Source organism: Polypterus senegalus, chromosome 3 (genome assembly GCF_016835505.1).
Source record: "Polypterus senegalus isolate Bchr_013 chromosome 3, ASM1683550v1, whole genome shotgun sequence".
NCBI lineage: Eukaryota > Metazoa > Chordata > Cladistia > Polypteriformes > Polypteridae > Polypterus > Polypterus senegalus.
The window spans coordinates 212765900-212789730 of record NC_053156.1 but is presented as its reverse complement, the minus strand read 5'-3'; the positions used below and the strand labels follow the sequence as shown (position 1 = coordinate 212789730).

Genomic DNA, 23831 nt, shown 5'->3' with positions numbered 1-23831 from the left:
TGCTGTCTTTGCTTAGTCACTTGTCTTTGTCTTAGTCAGACAGATGCAGAAAGTAGACAAGAGTACAAGGAGATAAGGCGCAAGGTGAAGAGAGAGGCAGCGAAGACTAAAGAAAAGGCGTATGATGAGTTGTATAAGAGGTTGGACACAAAGGAGGGAGAAATGGACCTGTACTGATTGGCTAGACAGAGGGACCGAACTGGGAAAGATGTGCAGCAGAGGTTAGGGTGATAAAGGATAAAGATGAAAAAATACTCACAAGTGAGGAGAGTGTGTTGAGCAGATGAAAAGAGTACTTTGAGAGGCTGATGAATGAAGGGAACGAGAGAGAGAAGAGGTTGGATGATGTGGAGATAGTGAATCAGGAAGTGCAACGGATTAGCAAGGAGGAAGTAAGGACAGCTATGAAGAGGATGAAGAATAGAAAAGCCAGTGGTCCGGATGACAGACCTGTTGAAGCATGGAGGTGTTTAGGAGCGATGACAGTGGAGTTTTTAACCAGATTGTTTAATGGAATCTTGGAAAGTGAGAGGATGCCTGAGGAGTGGAGAAGAAGTGTACTGGTGCTGATATTTAAGCATAATAGATAGATAGATAGATAGATAGATAGATAGATAGATAGATAGATAGATAGATAGATAGATAGATAGATAGGAAATATAGATAGATAGATAGATAGATAGATAGATAGATAGATAGATAGATAGATAGATAGATAGATAGATAGATAGATAGATAGATAAATCTTTATTGTCATTGTCACTTTTACAAAGGTACAATGAAATTGAAGGTGCAGTCAACTCAGTATGAGGCATAAGAGTTAAAAAGACAAGAAGAGAGAAAACAATAACAAACCGAATAGTAATAAAAGTACTTTACAAAATATACAAATTGTTATACAGTATATACAAATTGCACTTGTTATATATATACAAATTGCACTGGTTCAATGTACAAATTGCACTTGTTGACTTAAGGTCTATATTGCACATTGGGAGAATGATATGGAGAAGTTTTATTCTGAGTTCATGGCCATGATTGCTTTTGGGTAAAAGCTGTTTTTAAGGCGGTTTGTCCTGGTTTTCATTGCTCTGTATCTCTTGCCCGATGGCAAAAGCTGGAAAAGGCAATGACCGGGATGTGATGAATCCTGTGAAATGTCTATTGTTTTTTTGCGGCATCGGAAGGTGTAGATTTGTTCCAGAGTGGGGAGGGTACAACCAGTTGTTCTCTCTGCTGTCATGATGACCCTGTGGAGCGCTTTTCTTTCTGAGGAAGTGCAGCTGCTGTACCACACACACAGCCCATACGTGAGCACACTCTCGATGGAACAGTAATAAAAGGCAAGGAGCAGATTTTTGGGGAGATGGTTCTTTCTGAGGATTCTCAGAAAACACAGTCTCTGCTACGCCTTCTTCAGCAGCTCCTTGGTGTTGGTGCTCCAGGTCAGGTCATCCTCCAGCTCAATACCCAGAAACCTTAACACCAGGACCCTCTCCAGTCAGGCCCTGCCAACCATGAGTGGCTGGATGTCAGTTTTGTTTTTTCTAAAGGCAATAATAAGCTCCTTCGTTTTTGTGGTGTTGAGGTGCAGGTTATTGACTCTGCACCACTCTAACAGCCGCTCCACCTCGTCCCTGTATGCCAGCTCACCCTCCTTGCCCATGACCACCGTCATGTTATCCGCGAACTTTATGATCTTGTTGCTATGGTGAGTGGGGACACAGTCATATGTGTAGAAGGTGATGTGCAGAACTGTAGTAACTACAGGGGAATAAAATTGATGAGCCACAGCATGAAGTTATGGGAAAGAGTAGTGAAAGCTAGGTTAAGAAGTGAGGTAATGATTAGTGAGCAGCAGTATAGTTTCATGCCAAGAAAGAGCACCACAGATGCGATGTTTGCTCTGAGGGTGTTGATGGAGAAGTATAGAGAAGGCCAGAAGGAGTTGCATCGCGTCTTTGTGGACCTGGAGAAAGCATATCACAGGGTGCCTCGAGAGGAGTTGTGGTATTGTATGAGGAAGTCGGGAAAGGCAGAGAAGTACATAAGTGTTGTACAGGATATGTATGAGGGAAGTGTGACAGTGGTGAGGTCTGCGGTAGGAGTGATGGATGCATTCAAGGTGGAGGTGGGATTACCTCAGGGATCAGCTCTGAGCCCTTTCTTATTTGCAATGGTAATGGGCAGGTTGACAGGTGAGATTAGACAGGAGTCCCTGTGGAGTATGATGTTTGCTGATGACATTGTGATCTGTAGCAATAGTAGGGAGTAAGTTGAGGAGACCCTGGAGAGGTGGAGATATGCTCTAGAGAGGAGAGGAATGAAGGTCAGTAGGAACAAGACAGAATACATGTGTGTAAAAGAGAGGGAGGTCAGTGGAATGGTGAGGATGCAAGGAGTAGAGTTGGCAAAGGTGGATGAGTTTAAATACTTGGGATCAACAGTACAGAATAATGGGGATTGTGGAAGAGAGGTGAAAAAGAGAGTACAGGCAGGGTGGAATGGGTGGAGAAGAGTGTCAGGAGTGATTTTTGACAGACGGATATCAGCAATAGTGAAAGGGAAGGTCTACAGGATGGTAGTGAGACCAGCTATGTTATATGGGTTACAGATGGTGGCACTGATCAGAAAGCAGGAGACAGAGCTGGAGGTAGCAGAGTTAAAGATGCTAAGATTTGCATTGGGTGAGACAAGGATGAACAGGATTAGAAATGAGTAGATTAGAGGGTCAGCTCAAGTTGGACGGTTGGGAGACAAAGTCAGAGAGGAAAGATTGCGTTGGTTTGGACATGTGCAAAGGAGAGATGCTGAGTATATTGGGAGAAGGATGCTAAGGATAGAGATGCCAGGCAAGAGAAAAAGAAGAAGGCCTAAGAGAAGGTTTGTGGATGTGATGAGAGAGGACATGCAGGTGATGGGTGTAACAGAACAAGATGCAGAGGACAGAAAGATATGAAAGAAGATGATCTGCTGTGGCGACCCCTAATGGGAGCAGCCGAAAGAAGAAGTCACTGTCTTTGCTCTTCTCTTACTCTGCATTTAGTAAAGAGCAGAAGTGTGACATTAACATTCATAAGAAATTTCAGAACATTCATTTTTTTGACCTAGATTTAATTTCTTAACTCTCACTTGTCATTTTTTCTATTTACTCATGTTCTTTTTTTTCCTGTGGAGTTTACTCCCTTAATTGTATACTAAAAATGACAATTAATAATGAGCAGAGTAGACATTAGGGCAAACAGCACAGAATGATGAAGAGCTTGACACCAGAAATGTCAAAACTGGGTTTGCTGATTGTTTATTAGAATTTAACAAGCATTTATATGTGTATCAGAAATAACTTCATATTTATTATCCTGGTTTTTGATATTTGGATTTTTATTATCATTTTCATTCTGCTTTTTTGAGTATTTTGAATATTTAAGCTGTTATTTTCTAATGGCCAAACCAGTGGGCTGCAGCTTTTCAGCATTCTCTGTAATTTGCTGTTTTGTCTAACATGTTCATCATTAACTGTAGATAATTTGACCTGTGACAGACAGAATTCTAGCAGTAAAGAATTTTTCAAAATATCACAAAATATATGACTGTAGACTGAGCAGTTAGCCTCCACTAAATATTTAAATCATGACATAGCACCCCTCCTAAAGCTTCTAAGGTAATCTAATGAAATCTAGCAAAAATTGCAGGTAAAGACATAAAATAAATTTCAAGAGTTTATTATTGACAAGGTCGCCTTTGGCAAGTAGATAGTTGCCTCATGCTGCAGCAACTTTTTAGGCTGTCTGACTGACATGCCGTGATTGGCAGATGTGACTTTTGCTAGCAGCCTTTTATGCATGTGCTGCCTTAAGGTCTTTAGGTGCCTGACTAGCAAAGCTCTTGCACTCTTTCAGCATTTGGAAAATGTCATTCTTCTGCTATTTTTTTCATGGTTTCATTTATTCTTCTTAGCTGAAAATTATTCTCATTATCAGAGCTTTGGACTTCCATGATAACGGCTTGGGACTCCTGCTTGCCCAGTGTATAGCAAAAAATAATTTACATTTATTAGGGAAGATAACACACAGACTGAAAGCTACTACACTCTTGTGATTCTTTGTTAGCCTCCCAGGTAACAATTATTAGTTCCCATTAAATTCAGTTTGCCAAAGGTCTAAAAAATTGCTTCTATGAAAAGGAAAGAAAGAATTGCATCTTTTACTTTCTGCTTTCACTAATCCACAGGTTATAATAAGGTATTCCTTTGACATCAGTATTAGTGCTTCCAAGCTTTCCTGTTGTAATCTTTATGAAAATTCTTTCATTTTTGCTTCTCAGCAACATTGTCTATTTGAAATAATAATGCACATAGATAAGCAAATTATATATTTTGATATCAGAGCAAGAAATTGTACCATGTATTGTATTTCTAAAATAAAAATAATAATTTCCTCAAATCTAATTTCGATCAAAATTGTTACAAAAATCAAACATACTGCTTGAATTCATGAATATAATCATTGCATCATTATATACCAGCATTGCTCCACCAGACAATTATCCATCGTCAGGCTTTTATTAAAGAAATGTGAGCTAGACTACATGTTCTTAGGGTTTCATTACAGGCTATGTGCATGTCTTCAGATGACGTTTTTAGTGTTCTTTATAACAAGCTGACCGACTACCAAGACGATCATCTCATTGTAGGCCAAATGTAACCTTCTGGTGGCCCTATGGATTCCTAAGATCTGGACAGGAAACAATTTGTATCCAAAATGACAACGTTAAAAGGAAATTTCTCATTAAAGTTTCTTCAGCGAGAGAGGTGGCCAAGAATCCGCTTTTATACAAAATCGAATAAGGCTTAGGCTTAGTGTCTTTGTCATCATAGTGTTGAGATACAGTAAAGCTCTAGCTTTCTAGGTTGCCATCATACTGACGAGATAACATTCTGGCTTTCCAGTTTCTTTCCTCACAAATGATATTAAATGAAAAGGTCAGCAAACTAAAAGATAAAACATTGTCTTGTGATCAGTGAAGACTGCATAAAAGCTGACTTACACCCTCTTTCCAATGAAAACACTCCTCAACAAGCCCCAGATTACTGCAGTCTGCAGGTTAATTTGTGTGAAATGAAAACAAATAAATTTAATCAATTGGTATTGAAAAAATCTTAGGTCTTAAAATTACCCACAATTAAATTTTACACATCTGTCACAAGTTGAACCTGATGAGAAGGGTCTGGATGTCAGAGAATAAGTACAGAGGTAAACATTTGGTTTGAATGGTCAAAGGTTTTTTGATATTCTGAGAGTACAAAGAAACTAAAGTTCCAGTAGGAGTAGACAAAATCAATAAACCTTCTACCTGTTTAACAAAAAAGAGGAATAGACCATCCTGCTTAAGCTGTAATATGTTTATGGAACAATCAAAATTCTTAAATATTCTGAATATATTGTGCAAGAATAGCACAACTGTTAAAACTCAGTTTTCCTATTTGGCAGATTTTTCTTTCTGATGGATTTTATCAAATTGAATTTTGAGGTTTGGTTTATAGGTAACCAGAATGTTACCTATAAAAACATTGTAGGCTTCCGCTGCTTTGTGAAGCTAATCCATTACTGACCATAAGTTTGTGTGATGAATTTTCCTAATGTGAACAAATAATTGCCAATAATTGAAATGGAAAACAATGTTATGTGTTCCCTGACCCCAAAGAATGACCTCCATTTCTGCTCAAATAGCTTTAAAATACATGGAAATTGAGCATTGTTTTAATAACTATATCAATCAAATAGGAGGAGAGGTTGTGAGCATGCACTGATTACAGTGCGTTGCTGCACCCACCATACAGCGAACCACCCAGATAGGGACCAAAGTACAGTGAGTGACACCTCAGCACCACACTGGAACAATGTGAGGTTTTTTATACGGTGGCTGGAGTGCCAATCCTACCACCAACCCCCAAGTTCCCCAGGACCCAGGACATAGCAATTTCAGGTTAAGGGCATTGCTCAAGGGCCCAACAGAGTAGAGTCACTTCTGGCTTTTATGGAAGTTGAACCAGCAACCTTTCCGATTGCTGGCACAGATCCCTAGCCTCAGAGCCATCACTCAGTCTTTGTTTGGAGTTCTTCTCCCAGCATTGTACTGAACCAGTAACATCACTAGACAGCTGTTTTCTGGTGACTCATATGAAAACAGCTGTATCATTTCATGGTGCCACTTTTTCAAAGCTCCTATGTGAAAAAGTACTATTAAAAGGTAGAAAATTGTGACTGGTTTCCTTTACTAGACCTGCAATGCATGCAGGATCAGAATGATGACACTTTCTTTACAACAAGACAAACACATTTTTTGGGCAGGGGCCACCCATTAACAATTAGATGGTTACATTGCATACCATACCTATATGATAGCAAAGTGATGGAGTTCTTATTAAAATTGTCCTAAAATTCATAAATGTCTACATGGTTTAGAAAAGACAACTAAAACATGTCAAGACCTTACTCTCAGTCTGCAGTTTCCATATTGGCTCAGTTCACACCAGGGTTGGGCTGCTTCAGCCAAAAGTATCCCAGGCAGGGTCTTATGTATTGAGGAGTCCATAGCCAGGAGCACAATTTGGCAATTATGTAGCAATTCTATCATTAAGGTGATTATTTTGGTGCATCACTCTATGAAGTTCCACTAGCAGCTAATGTAATTAGCTGCTAGTGGAACTCGTCTTAAAAGGGAGAAGCTTATTCTGATTTATCTGAGCACAAATGTTCAGATGAAATTGAGCCGGTCTCTACAGTTACATTCTTATTTGTACAGATACTAAGTGGCACTTACGGAGCATGCAAGGCCCAATGTCCAAATTTACAAACCAGATAACTTTGGAAACATGAACAACACTGTTTCTCTTCAGCACCAGATGTTGATTTGTAACAGTCCAGTTTCCCTAGTATACAAACAGAAAGCTGAAATATTCTCATTTATCATGATGTTACATGACAGGAAATTTTGTCCTACTTCCACACTGATATCTAAACCTACTGATAAACCAAATATCCCTCTTGGGACAATAAAAATAAAAATATAACTTAAATAAAGACTCATTGATAACCAAATAAAGGGGTGTGTAGGTATCAGAGTACATCAAAACCCAAAGAAGACAATTATCCAAAGAAAAACAACTGGGGTTATGAAAATACTAAAATACTTGTGTTCAGATAATTAAAAAGTATTATTATGAATATTGTTTATATATGGTAAATTTATAGTTTGCCATATTAATACAACTTATCTTTACTTTTTTAAATAGAGAAATACATTTTTTATATTTTTATTTGGCATGTACATTTTCTGCATTTTGCTTACATGTAACATAGGTGTACTGAATTTCCAAATAGAAAATATATAATAAACATCGGCATCACTAAATTAAGCACTCAGTTGTAAAATTAATTTGAAGAAATTGTACAGAAATATGTACATTTACATATATTATTTGATTCCACTATGTTTATTTTATAAAACTCTTATAAATATTGCTCACAATGAAAGATAACATACAGTTTAATTTTTGTAGCTTGCTAATTTAAGTGAAATTCTGACTTTAGTAGTAAAAGAAAAAACACAAACAAACCTCTCCTTTTCAAATGATGGTCCAAGTCACCTAAATTATATGAAAAACAAGAAAAAATAAATTATTATTATTATTAAAAGAAACTATAGCATAGAGGAGCAAGCAGTCTTAATTTGAACTGTTAGTCTCCTAACACAGATCCTTACAGTTACTTTGAGCTTTAAAGATCACGTCACCATGTAACTTATTGAAAACATTCATGCAAAAGTAAACATTAGTCATGCAAAAAAGAAACAAATGGCCAGTGTAGGTGCATGCATGTTAATACACAACACTTTTAAAGCAATTGTCATTCAATAAAAATTGTCAAACAAATCAGGCAAATAAAACTGTCATTTTTTAACTACACATAACATTTAGGCTGATGTTTTTCATTCATTCTTTAATTTTATTTTCGAATTCAAGTTTACAGTTGCTTCTTTAACCAGTCTCACACAGTAATTCAGTGTGTATATAAGATATTTAACACTCTGCAAAATTCATATTTACTTTTCTGTATGAAAAATGCAACTTTAAATGCTGGATACGTCCAATTTTATATTTTCTGAAAACTTCTAATATGAATTTTAACTTCCAGGTTTTTATAAATGTTTATTTGGCAATAATTATTTGGCAATTATCTGGCATACAAAAATGTGTTGGAACACCACTATTGCAAAACCAAGTTTGTCACAAACTGTACATTATTTTACTTTTTTTTGTTTTTTTTTTAATTTAATGGGGCCTTTTAGTGCAATACTAACCACAGCTTTCTTTGTTTCATGAATGATTAATTAATGTATCATAGTTTATTACATTTATACTAGCCAACCCGCGGCGTACCATACGCCGCATAATCAGGCCGGTTTTTTAATGATTTATAAGCACAGGGAGAAAATTAACATTTGAAAAATCGGTAATGTAATAAATCAACAAGAAAAGCAACATTGTAACAATGCACGGAATGAACCAACACACAATCGTCCGTGACTGAAAACTGGCAGACCGCCATCGCTCATGTGCCCACCTCCAACTCGTCACTTGGGTCGTTGTCATCTTTACACAGTCCAGATGCACTTGTGACTCACGTAGACTTAAGAAGATGCATGTTTGTCGCGAATGCGAATTGCTGTATGTAGCGTGTAAAACAGTTTGCTATGGTGCACGCGGTCGTGTGTCGTAACCAAAAACTCGTTTTTTAAAGACAGCTTACTTCATTGTGTTTTAACCTCAGTTGTAAAGGGTTGTTTTAAGGATCCCATGAGATACCCCTCGCAAACCTTTTTAAACGCTGCATATGGCGATTCACCTCTGGCGTGACTCCTTCCTGTGTGCGCCATAGGTGTCTTACTTGTCAGCGGCTTAGTGAATCCATGCCCCTTCCGGCGTACTTTCCATGGTTGTCTTGCCTTAGTGAATTATATATATAGATATTGATAAACCCAGAGCTAGTTCCTCCCACAGACATTAGACAGACACAGGTGCATTGGCGATCCTAAGTTGTCCCTAGTGTGTGCTTGGTGTGTGTGTTTCCTGTGGTTTGTTCCTACCTTGTGCTCTGCGTTGGCTGGGATTGGCTCCAGCAGATTCCGTGACCCTGTGTTAGGATATAGCAGGTTGGATAATGGATGGATGGATGGATAGCTAGTTGAAGTTTTTATTCTTCAATAAAGGATTTTTTTTTAGGTGTGCAATACATTATAGCATTACTGGAAAACATCTTTAATAATGTATATTGCAACTTTATGCCTTTTCACAAATTAGTTACATTTTAATTAAAACCTAAAAGGTCAGTTGTTTATCCACAACATATTTCACAAGTTGCAGAACCAACTAACTGGTACTCCAAAAATGGTGTTCTACGTAACTAAGTATCATTGACATTGATTGTTTTCCAGCAAAGAACTAGTATTTGTATTTATTTGTGAACAGTTTCTAAAAAATGGAGAACCAAAATGTATACAAATCAGTGTAGACATTCTATATGAACAACTCTATACTGTGGAGTTAGGAAATCTGAAGTATTTATGAATTTACTTTAAACAGTTTTTCGTTTTCAAATTTACGTTTTAAATCCATCTATATTCAGAATGAAAACATTTACTGGTTTATGTTATGTTGGCCTAGCCAGTCAGGCTTTGTCGACTCATTCTATTCCAATCAAAAAGACAAAGATAGCAGCATACGTATGACAGGATGCCAGCCAGTCAGTGTTTTATTTATTTATTTATTTGTTTATTTTCAGTATCTAAAACAGACATTCCTTGGACTACTGTAGTCGGCATCTCTTCTTCAACTATATGACTCTTTAGTTTGTTCTTAAATCTTACAACCCTTAGTATAAAAAAATGTCTTCTTGATTTCCATCCTGAGTTCTCCTTCCTCTTAACTTCTTAGGTAGAAAATGTACTATTTAGCTGAAAGAATTTAGCTCGATCAAATTTAGATGGATTTTCTTTTGATTTCGACAAGTCAATGGTGATGCAGGTGTGGATAAAAAAACATTTCATTTACATTTCTAAATAGCTATCAAATGTACAACAGGCTTATCTGAACATCCAAATCATTAAACTCATTGTAACCTATAATGCCAAAAGATCCTATTGTAAGCATATTTTAAAAAGTAACTAGCGAATACTATTTTGAAATGTATCTATGCAATAAATAGTTCTCTTACATAAGAACTCTTCACCTCAAACTTCCCAACAAGTAAATGACTTACCAATTATTGCATACAATGTGTTATAGTAGAATGATAGAAACAAAAACTTTGCAGATTTACAGCAGTCATTGAATGAATGTCAAAAATGTATTTCAAAAAACTGTTACACTCAACGTTTATAGTACAATATTTATGTAAAATGACACACATATATAAAGTATTTAAAGTGAGTAGAGAAAAACTACTGCATGCAAGATCTTTTTGATCATTAAGAGTGGCATTTTCGGCATAATACATGCAAAGAAATACTCCAGATATCGTTCTCCAATTACACACTGTATGCACATAACATGAAGTTAGTAGCACATTTATTAAAAGCATACACTTTTTGGATCGCTGATGTCTCAAGTGAGAAAAAAAGTACTGAAGTAGCTAATTCTGATAGTTTTTGGACTATGACTAAAAGAGTACATCTAGAGGACATGTAGTGCTCTGCCAGAACAGAATGAAACATTTACTGGTGTTATCCCCTGTGTTGTATATTTTCTTAAGAGCAGCCAGAAGTTTCAAAGTGAAATCAGTAAAATTAACTAAACACAGCTTCCATTTCTTTGAATGCTGAAGATAACCAGCACTCTGTAAAAATAGACGCAGGACAGATGCCTCCTATCTCTTTCAGCTTTTCACTTTTACTGTGTAGCTAGAAAACCTTGTACATGATACAGTAATAATGCAACCAACTTCTAAATGACCTGAAGTATAGTTTGTAATAGGAAGCATTCATAATTAGTAGTAAAAATGTGTTAGGCCAGAAATAAAAACAAACTACAAACCTGTCTATATCATGTGGCCTTTTCACTCTAGAACAAGTAGCTTTGATTTGTTAACTTATAATGTTTTGCGTAATTATTGGAAATGATAGTTCTCTCTACTCCAGGAGGGAATTACTTACAGTTCTTGGAGATTTTTAATGATGGGTTTACTGAAATTCTTTGCTCTTAAAATATAAACACACTATATAACATACTTACCTGTATATAATAACTGTAGCACAAGGTGAATGAACACTGCCCTGCTTTTTTGTTTGCTTATTGTGTAATTTTGCACATGGCATGAATATTTTCCTTGTTTGTAATTCCTGTATGCTTAGGCAACACATCTAAAAGATTCACATTCAAAATTCCAAAATCTGCTGTAACGTAAAACTAAATGTTGAATGGGGATTTCTAGAAATGTCCAATTTAATGAATATGTAATAAGAAGAATTCAAGGTTTTCATTGTTAGTTTATTTAGCTGAATATTAGGATTTACACAGACTTTACTGGTTCATTACAGTCATTTAATGTATTCCTAAAAATCTTGCATTGGAAAGTTTGATAAAAGGCTGCATGCTACTAACAGAAAAAAAAAAAAAATTAGACCAAAGGAATTTCATTCTTTTTGGCAGAGCATATACACTCGGCAATGTACAATATAATATATTCACATAACAGAAACAATAAAAGAAGCTTTCTTCTTGATCATATTAAAATGAATTTAAAGGTTAAATGAAAATATTTATTTTAGTAATATTTTAGAACAAATGTGAAGCTGTCAAGTGAATTAGATATTGAATACTGGTGCAATATTGCTGTACCTTCATCATCATCATCATCATCATCATCGTCTGGTGATACCATATCAGAGATTATGGACATGACACCATAAATCCAATCAGTGGATTCTTCCACCACTTCATCTATGACTTTCATTGGGTCAGACCTGAGCTCATCTATACCCCCTAAGTGCATGGTTAAAAAAAAAAGCAATGTAGTAAGATTGAAGAGGAGAGTTTAAAAGATAACTAGATTAAAAGTAACATTTTCTTAAAAAACAAAATGTTATATTTTATATGTCTTTAAAATGTGGTGATTTTACAGAGTGAAGGCTACCCCATACTAAGTTAGTGTTCAATATTTTGTGCACCTGATATGTTTTGGTGAGACACAAAACTGTAAATTTAAAAAAAAAGCAGCATAGTGAAGTAAATAATTATATAATGTAATCAATAAAAGTAAAAAAAAATACCTTTTTAAATGAATAACTGTTAGTTTAATTACAAAAATAAAATTAAGACTTTTTGCTTTATTGAATTCCTTTATATCAAAAAATCTGTTACTGAGTGTGGGAAAGAGAGAATTAAAGGAATACATATACATTTGACAAAAAAAAAACAAAAATGCATATCATCATGTATTTAAAAATCACAAATGATTTATTAAATAATATTCAGTGATAACATTTTTCATTAAAGATGTCTTTGTCAAAGTTAGAGGACATCCTGGATACAGTAAGCCTTGGCAGAAATAGTGCAGAGTAGCACTCCCAAATGGGTACCCATGCTGCTGGTCATAAGAAAACTAAACACTGCTCAAGTGGGGATGTCAGCCATTTATTATGGAGATCATAAATACCAAAAATAATATTCATTTGTATTTGGTCATACATTTCATTGGGAACTAATTCCAACTGAGTATTGTGGGCACTAGGTACACTATAATATAATGATTCATTCTGCACTTTCCTACTGCTTATTATAAACAGAGTTTTCTACTGAAAATCTTTTTCCCCCATAATTTTATTAAATTAAACTGTATGATCAACAGTTAACAATAAATCTAATTCCATTCTGCTCTTAACTTGTACATACCGTAGAAATGAATATAACTCAATTCTATCCGTTTGTAAGCACTGTTTTATGACATGGTTCACTAAAAATATTTATTTCATCTTGTTGTATATAGCAAATCCTAATTTTGGTTCATTTATATAAATATTAGAAACACTTTATACAGTATGTTATACAGGACGACAATTATAATGGAATGTCATATTGCATCAATATACACTTAGCATTAATCAGCATGGGGTTTGTGAGAAAATAAATGTTAAGAAATAAGGGATAATTTAAAAAAATGAAGTATGATCATACAGTCATTGTGTTAAGTGGCAAAGCAGTTTCATGAAGATGCTGAAAGAAATGCCTGCCTTTTTTTGAATGGGACCTGTGTGCTTCTTTGCTGTATTAAAACAACACTTTAAACCAAACTAAAATTAATAGATGCATTGTAATTTAAACATTATTTAAGCAGTTGACTGAAATTTATTAGTTGATAGATACCAAATTGTTAATATGGATGTAAAACATTTACCACCATTCTGGCTGCAGTGTCTTACAAAAAGACGGCAAAATAAATATGACAACGACCCAAAAATTGACAGGTATTATACAGAAATACATGCAAGCCTGAAAACCAGATTTTCAATTGATTACCTTGACGCTGGGTTAGTTGTCTGCATGAAAAAAGCAAACCAAACCTTAAAGAACATTACTGCATGCAGCATCCAAGATAGATAGATAGATAGATAGATAGATAGATAGATAGATAGATAGATAGATAGATAGATCTTATTGTTTGTGTTGAATATTTTAAGAATGCTAGATAATGTTCCATTTGAAGATTCAGTTTACTGAAATAAAAAGCTAATTATAATAATGAGATAATTTTTAGAACATAAAAAAATATGTTGCAATGTTATGAGTTCAGGAAATGGTAATCTGCAAACTTTGTAATTATAGTGTACTTTCTGGTCTAAAAAAGTCGTTTACTGTATTTTTTTTAGGAGTGGGTCTGCAAAATGCTTGTTCTGTTATGCTTTAGCATTTTGGAAACTACAGCATTCTAAAATAGTTCAAATAAATTAGTATAAGCTACCTTAATAAATGGATAAGTGTCTGGTTGATATATCTCTGTCATTCCAAAAGATGAGGCCTCACAAACATTTTTAGTAATAAAATGCATTTGTCACTTTAGATAAACAACGATGGATGTGTTAGAAGTGCACGGAGAACAACAAAGGCGCATCTGAGTAGATCCATGATGAGCAATGCACTTAACAGCGTGTTGCATAAAAGTCAGTAACTCTAGAAAATTGTGAAATGACTATTATAGCAATTTTAATACATTATTCAAAAATATTTCATTTAATCCGCAAATATATTAGCTTAACAGAACTTTTATAGCACTTCATAGGGGTGCTGCATTTTACTGAATCAGGTTTTCATTTGTTTGATGTTTTTAAATAATGGCAGTACTTATAAGCATGAATATTACCCTGATCTTGACAATGGAAATGTCATAAATTAAAGTGAATTGAATTGTTTTAGTTTACTTCATTTTTTCATGTTGATCATTTTCTGAAATTTTTCTAGTGTTAATTGAAGTGCTAGGTACTAAGGAAGTGAAGACATATCACTTTATTCTGCAGATACACACATTCTACAGTCATATTTTACAAACACTATAAACAGATTTTGAACGTTATCAAATCGCATGACTAAAAGGCATTATATAAAAACAGTATTGTTAATATATTTACTGCAGATCTTATGGGGTATTAAAACAATGTGTTTAAGATGAGTGTTTACTCAAAAAAAAAAATTAGTTCAGTTATGCATTCCCAAAATGGCTTCAGTTTTAAACTCAACAGCAATTAGGAATCACAGCAAAGAGATGAATGCACCACAGGATCTCTTGCCTCTAGGGCTCTCTGCTTCCATAAATGCTTTGCTGAGACCAGGCTGATGTGCTCCTGTTAGGATAAAAAAAAATGTGCAGGGAAACGGTCAGAAGGGTGACCAATGTACACTCCTAACATGCAGTGTGTTTGCTAAGAATGTTAGTAAAAGTAGCAAAGGTATGCCAAGTGCTTACATACATGCAGACAGATATATTTAATCTTTCTATCTTTTAAGCTTTGGTTATATGAAAACTGAAATAAGTTTCATTTCTAGAGAGGTTTAAAGACAAGGCGTGTTAGAAATACTGCAGGAGTCAATTCATGACAGTTCAGTTCATGGCTTTATTTGCCTATTTTAAGAACCATTAAGTCATTTTGGTTGCACAGTTTAATGTGTAAATGAAATTTCCATGGAAATGTGTGCAATGCCAGGTTGGGAAACAACAATGAGAAACACAGCACTAGTGGTTGTTACTAGTATAACATCATATTCTGTGTGCTAATTCTTGGACTGTCAAGATACACAAGGAGTGGAGCTGAGATTGGATGTTATTACGCCATTAAGATCCATCCATTTTCCAACCTGTTGAATCCAAACACAGGGGTCTGCTGGAGCCAATTCCAGCCAACACAGGGCGCAAGGCAGGAACCAATCCCACCGCAGGACACACACACACCAAGCACACATTAGGGACAATTTAGAATCGCCAATCCACCTAACCTGTATGTCTTTGGACTGTGGGAGGAAACTGGAGCACGCGGAGGAAACCCACACAGACACGGGAAGAACATGCAAATTCCACACAGGGAGGACCTGGGAAGCGAACCCGGGTCTACCACTGTGCCACCATGCCGCCCGCCATTAAGATAAATTGTATGATATTGTAATGAAACAAGCACTGAAACTGCAATAAATACAGCAACCTAACTGTTCAAAACAGAAATTCAGCACAGATTATGTGAAGGTCATTCCCTGTTTTTCTTCTGTGCCCAGCTTGTTCAATCCATCTGTTATTGTCAGCACTGCCAAGATCTGATCAAAAGTCACAATCATGTATTTTTTTTTTAAAACATGGATATTACAATTTTCTTTAACCTATAACCTAGAAAGACAATTTGGGCCAATAAAATAGAGTTAAGCCATCCAAATGAAGCTTTACATTTCAATCCTCAACTCTATATATCATCATTTAAAATCACAGATCATCCATTCAGTTAACCTTCGATTTACTTTTATTAGCTACTCTTTTCATTACAGTGGAGAGTGGAGTCACCATCTGTCCTAGCAAAAACAAAAACAAGGTAGAAAGCAGCCTTTGAAAGACTTGCTATTCAGGATGTTAAAAAAAATCTTAAGATTAAAATAAAGTAATATGACATACCAGAAGATTCATATAAAAATGGCATGTTTTCGTAAGACTCCATTGTGATACATAATGTACCTTGATTTATCAATCATGCCATTTGCTTGAGGGTAGTTTGATTAAAGTGGTGTCAATGAAATTCTGTTATTTTGTAAACTATTCTCCCCTTTCAGTTTTTCTTAATCTTATATTTTTACATTGAATGTTATTAGTTTAATCACACTAAACCTAACAAAAAGTACCAAAGAAAAGGACTAGCAACACATTGAGGATATCATAACTTTGTTAAAAGAAAAAATATGTGAAGCTTCTTTATGACCTTGTTTATGAAATCAGCAGCCTTTTAAATGTATTACAGATAATTTAATAATTCATGTGTACTATACAATGCTTTTTCACTGTTTGGAAAAGTGAGAAGATATGCATTTCAAAAGTAAAATATGAAGCTACTGTACTAACTTTAGAGTTTGCGTGACTTGTCTGAATAAGCATAATTGTAAATATATACACTGTGTGCACAATTATTAGGCAAGTGAGTATTTTGACCATATCATCATTTTTAATGCGTATATTCCAACTCCAAGCTGTATTAACTTGAATGCTTATTGGATTTAAGCACGTCAGGTGATGTGTATTTGTGTAATGAGGGAGGGTGTGGCCTAAGGAGATCAACACCCTATATCAAGGTGTGCAGAATTATTAGGCAGCTAGTTTTCCTCAGGCAAAATGGGCCAAAAAAGAGATTTAACTGACTCTGAAAAGTCAAAAATTGTAAAAAGTCTTTCAGAGGGATGCAGCACTTTTGGAATTGCTAAGATATTGGTGTGTGATCACAGAACCATCAAACATTTTGTTGCAAATAGTCAACAGGGTCGCAAGAAACGTGTTGAGAACAAAAGACGCAAATTAGCTGCCAAAGATTTGAGAAGAATCAAACGTGAAGCTACCAGGAACCCATTATCCTCCAGTACTTTCATATTCCAGAGCTGCAACCTACCTGGAGTGCCCAGAAGTACAAGGTGTTCAGTGCTCAAAGACATGGCCAAGGTAAGGAGGGCTGAAACCCAACCACCACTGAACAAGAAACATAAGTTGAAACGTCAAAACTGGGCCAAGAAATATCTGAAGACAGATTTTTTTCAAAGGTTTTATGGACCGATGAGATGAGAGTGACTCTTGATGGACCAGATGGATGGACCTGTGGATCAGTAATGGCACAGAGCTCCACTCCAACGTGGAGGTGGGGTACTGGTATGAGCTGGTATTTTTAAAGATGAGCTAGTTGGACCTTTTGCATTGAAGATGAACTCAAAATCAACTCCCAAACCTACTGCCAGTTTTTCGAAGACACTTTCTTCAAACAGTGATACAGGAAAAAGACCATGATTTTTATGCAGGCCAATGCTCCATCACTTGCATCGAAGTTCTCCACTGCGTGGCCAGCCAGTAAAGGCCTTAAAGATGAAGGAATAATGACACGGCCCCCCTTCCTCATCTGACCTAAACCCTATCGAGAACTTGTGGGCACTTCTTAAACGCTAGATTTACGGGGGAGAAAAACAATACACCTCTCTGAAGAGTGTCTGGGAGGCTGTAGTCACTGCTCCACAAAAAGCTGATCGTCAACAGATCAAGAAACTGACAGACTCCATGAATGGAAAGGCTTATGACTGTTACTGGAAAGAAGGGTGGCTATATTGGTCATTGATTGATTGATTTATTTTTTTTGAAATGTCAGAGATGTTTATTTGTAAATTTTGAGGTGTTTGTTTATTATTCTCACTATAACAGATGAAAATAAACAAGTGAGATGGGAAAATTTTCATTTTTCCTTTAGTTGCATAATAAATCTGCACACTAATAGTTGCCTAATAATTGTGCGCACATATGTATTCCCCTGATGATGTTCACACTCACATTTCCGTTGTGAAACATTCAGGTTTCAGGTTTATTAACATTTTGGATTGACTGATAGCACTGTGTTTGTTCCATATTAAAATTAATCCTCAAAAATACAAATTGCCTAATAATTCTGCACACGGTGTATAACTAGCTGTCCCCCGTGGCGCCATCCATGCAAAATGGACAAACTTTAAAAATGATAAAACAAAATTCTGGCTAAGCGGAAGGTAGGTACGCTTCAAAGTCAAACATTGGCACTGTATCTGATCGTGTTCAGCTCTGACAGACAGCGTCCCCCGTGTGGGGAGAAAAGCATGTGGCTGTGATATCTGTGGCAATCAGCAGCTACCCTCTAAAACACATGTAGCTCTGATCTCTATCTCAAAAATGTCAAACGTTGATAATATCTGTTAAACAAACAGGTATTGCTAGCTAAGCGGAGGCAAGGTACGCTCCAACACGTGGTGAAAGGTAGAGTGACTTGAACGGAGGCTGGCGTGTGAGTGAGGAGGGCCCTAACCACCCTTGGTCCACAGCTGCTCTCTCTGATTCACAGAAGTAAATCGGTTCCACAAGCAAACTATGATACTTAGCACAATGAATGAAGTCACAAAATCAACCAGAATGCCAAGCAAATTATAGAATAAACCTTGATCTAAATCCATTAAGTAGTTCTCTTGTAAAAAGGGGACAGACATACATACAGGTGATGGATTTTACTGTGTATATATATATATATATATATATATATATATATATATATATATATATATATACAGTATATACATATAAAGATGTGTGGCTATGTTTTTCAGTATGTGTAGCTGAAGATCTGATGCTGCCTTCTTCATCACTTTAAACATAACAGGATGTCTAAAAACATGGCTAAAACAGGGGTGAGTAGTGTGAGTAGTGTGTAATCACCAAATAACATTCATCGCTTAACTAATAGGGTCACAAGGTTCAGCAATTAGCTCTTTCACGCTTCCACATTTTTATTTCTAGAAGCTGTCATTTACAGGAAAACTCTCTTTTGCTTATCTAAAACAATGAAGGAATCACAAAACACAAGCTTCTGTAGTGACTCTTTTGTTCAAATTCAAAACAAAAACACTGATGAATCACAGAGACGCAAAAGAGATAAAGGACCAAATTTTTTTATATGCTGCTGCAGCATATGTGTTAATAGTTGGTACTTAAGGCAGCACATAAACTTTATGTACTCATTAGATTTTAAGATTGATGCTGTGCCAAGACTTTTTAGCTCGGACAACTTTGATATACTATAAACATGGGAATCTGCCTGATATAGGACAAATGCCCATGTGAGAGCTGGCCCTTGTGGAAAATGTCACAGCATGTCTAGTCTCAAGGGAACATCCTGGTGAGTATATACAAATTAACCTAATGGAAATTCAATTCTTTGAATATTATGAATTATAGGCTTAAAAACGCATCTAATGTCATTTGTTTGTTCATTTTCTTGGCTGGAATGTGTCACACACATGCGCATGGAAGGCAGCGAAAGGGCCTGAAGGTTAATTCCATGACAGAGCAGGGGGTGGCGGAGTGTACTTTATCTTTTTCAACTGCAGACCGATTTACGAGAAATTCTACCTAGGTCCAATGACCTCACTTCTGGTTCTGGCCCTGGTGACCTCACTTCCTCTGCTCTCCCATAAAACCACCATCTTTGCCTCCTTAAGTCAGTTCTGTTTTGAACTCATATCTGTACACAATGTACTCCCAATTTAACTCTTTTGCAGCCAGGAAAAATTATACAGGTGGCTGCTCCAAACCTTTTTGCGACTCTGTTGTCTCATCTTGTATCATCAATGTATATACATTGTTTCAAACAATACAAAGATAAATGGTCACTAGGTAAACATAGATTATATATGGTTAATTTATATAACAGCTGATTTACCTCATCTGGCAGTTGAATCAAAGCAAGCTAACCAAGTATGAATAAAGTGGTTAACTCAGCGGTTCTCAAACTTTTGTATTTCGTGCCCCCCCTTTTCTACCTGGAATAATTCTGCACCCCCTGCATAATATAAGATAGATGAGAATAACCCATGATACAACTAACAAAGGTATGATACTCGTGCAGTGTATCCTATTATTTGTACTTCCATAAGATTTGCATGTGTTCGGCTAACTTTGATGAAATATTTGCAATTTATTTTTTTTTAAAGTGCTTTAATAACTGTTAAAATGCCTTGTGTGGTTTTTGGTAGTAATTCTAATCCCAAAAACAAAGAATAAATTATTTATTCTTATTCAGTTATTTTTTTTATGTAAAGAAACGATTAAATATGTTTTCATTTTTAAAAATCTCATAAACGAGGACACCGATGAAGTCAATCTGCGCGAGACAAACGCATTTTCTTCTGACAAATATTATACCGCTGTTAGTTGTATCATGAAAATAACCTAATACGCAGTAAATTATTTAACTCAATTTGGAAATATTGGCTAAGCTGCCAATATGGTACAGTCGTGCCACATTATCACCTGATCTACTGTTACCCAAATGTTCGCGACAGATCCCGATACATCTCAAACTTTCTGGATTGAAAATACGCAACTATAAAAGCAGCAGCAGCAGTGGCGCCGCTCATCATAGAAACAAACTTCAAATAGAAAAGGAGCTCAGAGTGTCTCGAATCTCGAATATCAAACCAAACCTGGACAGGCTGTGTACTTTAAAGTAGGCACATATTAGTCATTAGACCTATGCCTTAGAAATGCTTTATTTGAATTTTAGTTATAATGCATTTGTTGTGATTATATGCTTGTAAATTTAAATTTGAAATAAAAATGTAAAAAATAAATTTTGATGTCTTGTTCATTTATTCAACACCCCCCTTGTACAGCTTCAGCCACAAACCCAGTGGGGTGCACCTCACAGTTTGAGAACCGCTGGGTTAGCTGAAATTGGTAGCATGTTTTGAAAATTACCAAGACAAGGAGTCTCATTTACTATAAGATAAAAGAATAATAGACTATCTGAATGATACAGTGTATGCCTTTCAAGTTAACCACTAATTTGCATACTGTCCAATCAGAAGTGTGGAGTATGTGCTGCAGCTTACTGTATCTATTATAATATTTACTCCCTTCTAGACAAGCCTATTTCTTTTGTCACAGAATTGTTTACTGAATGTAGTTACTAGCAGCAAGGCCACCTGCACAGATCTGGTAATCCACCTGAAGTTAAGCATGTTTTAATCTAGCCAGTATTTAGATGGGAGATCATCTAGAAAATCTTGGGTTGCTGCTGAAAGGGGTGTTGGTGAGGCCATGGGTTCTGCTACCCCTATCTTTCAATCCCTTTCACTGCCTAATAGCTCGTGTGGTGAGCATAAGGGAACAGGAATGGCTGCTGTCGCATCATCCAGGTGGATGCTCCATATTGGTGGTGGTCAAAGCGCTTCATCACTGTCTATATAAAGCATTTTTAATATTTTTGGAAAGTGCTATATAAATATAATTAATATTAAATAATATTAAGCTTCATATTAATTGATAAATTGAACAATATAAATATTCATCCAAATATTACATAATGGATTTTGGAATTACTTTTAAAATGTTTACAGACAGAGCACATACTCCTTTTCAAAGGCTATTCATTCAAACACTGGGGCTCCTCAAGGTATTGTGCTGCCTCATTTTTTTATTTTACATTGTATACCACTAATTTAAGAAAAAGCAATTACCACTCTTCCTTTGTCAAGTATGCCAATGACACCAAAGCTGAGAGGACAAATTTTTGAGGAAAGAAAATCAATATGTATATACATTATATGCAGTAAATATGACAGAAGGTGCCGGAAAAGGAACTGAGCTGATGAGAGACACCCATAACTGTAGGAAAGACCTAAACAAACAACTCTAGGAATTCCTTAGCCCACAGTGGCTTATGGCTTTTTAAACATAAAACATCCTGGAAGATAAGTATCAGGCTATAAGTGATTGTTTTTGAAAGTATGGTAAATATGCAACAAAACTTGTTAATTGGTAGAAAATTTACCAAAAGACTGTTTTCAAATGACACAAATGTGTCTGACTTTTGTGAAATTTTAAAATGATATTTTCAATGCATTTTGCTCTAGTCTATATGGATGCAATGGATAAGACTTATGTTTTCTTGTGTAAGTATGAATAAATCAAAAACCGTAACAGGAGAATAAGATAAATTAGGGATTCAATCTTCTTTGTGATATGCTTCAAGATAACAGCGCACAAAAAGTGTTGAAGGGTAGTTAATCCATTATATGCTGTTTTTGAGTAACATACTTTACTTAGTATATAAAATACAGTTTTACATTATGAAAAATGTCTTAAGTTATTAGCTTCAAAGGAAATGAACTGTTTTCAAAATATAATAAGGGGTTTGTGAAATGGAAGTTGAGGGTATGCAATAATTATCCTTCAAAATAAAACATAATTTGAAAAGATTTTGTGCATAAGTTTGCATTTTATATAACTTCTTGTATTCTTAAAATACATGAAAAAATGTAAAATACTGGGTAATACAATTGACATACTGTGAAGTTCTTTGCTTTGTAAAGAATGAAATGCTTTTCTTTTCAGTGCTTCCGCATCCATTATCAGTCTAAGTCATTGTTTTTTCTCTGACAGAAAAATCAACATAAATAGCAAAATTATTTCCATACAACAATTACGTTGTTTATTTGATTTTAATATGCAACTTTAAAGGAAATGACAGTTAAACGTTTCACTTGATGATGCCAGTAGGAGTTTCCTTGTGATTTTATTGTCTGCTGCTATGGATTGGCATTGAATAACAAATTGTGTACAGTTATAAAAAATGCTCTATTTGGCACCATTATATTTTCTACTAGTACTCTGAAAATAAATTCTAGCTTCTAAATGGATGTATTTGACAAATTTCACTACCCAGATTTATTTTTTTAAGTCATAGAAACTGTAGGAGAAAAGCAGGTGTATTTTGCAAAGGGATATACACATCTTACAATAAGCAATAATTTTCATTAATGAAGGAAACGTTGTGTGCTGGAAGTTATCCAGTACACTTGGTAAAATATGGTTCTTGTTATATAATTATAATTATTTCTAGCTTTTTAAGAACCAAGATGCAGATTTGTTTATTACCACAGATAGGTCAGGATTCATTTAACTGTGAATAAATATACTTATAATATAGAAGTGCTTTTAACAGGTTTTCAAAGCCACACTAAAAGGATAGATGGAACAGCTTTGTCATTTAAAATATAGTCAATGATTCCATAATGGAATGTAACCTTATAAAAGATATTGGTGTATGAGGAATGCTGGTTTAGCTGATGGTCAAACATGAGTTACATGATCTGCATAAAAATAAATAAACATGTCTGATATGAGTACACTCAGCCTTTTTAATATTTCAGTTCATATTAATGCTAGCCTATGATTGCTCTGATAATGCAAACCATGCAAACCTCAAATCCCAGCAGTGAATATGCCAATTAACAATGTTTTGCATATTGTCTTTACCAGTGTGGGTCGAAGTCCATTTGGAGCCCCAGGCCAGGTGGACAGATGACACCCCTTGTTGTCCATAGTGTCTACTCAGTATTATTAGACTTCAGCGACTTGTCAGGGTGAAGTCCCCCTCAATGTCCGGAGCACATGCCCCTTAACTTTCATCAATGGCAGCCCTCATTTAGAACCAAAGTGGGCTAATGGATTAACCAGTTCTAGTCTTTTCAGTCA

General features: G+C 35.5%; 1 protein-coding gene across 1 annotated transcript in view; it reads right to left on the bottom strand.

Moving 5' to 3' along the window:
• The window catches only part of trdn (triadin), a 251814-nt gene that overhangs the window by 137128 nt on the left and 90855 nt on the right, over positions 1–23831 (bottom strand). Inside the window, exons 3-4 of the mRNA XM_039749803.1 lie at positions 11897–12040; positions 7619–7648 (exon numbers count right to left, since the gene is read on the bottom strand). Coding sequence (XP_039605737.1) covers positions 7619–7648; positions 11897–12040 — 174 coding nt within the window. The remainder of the gene's footprint in view (positions 1–7618; positions 7649–11896; positions 12041–23831) is intronic.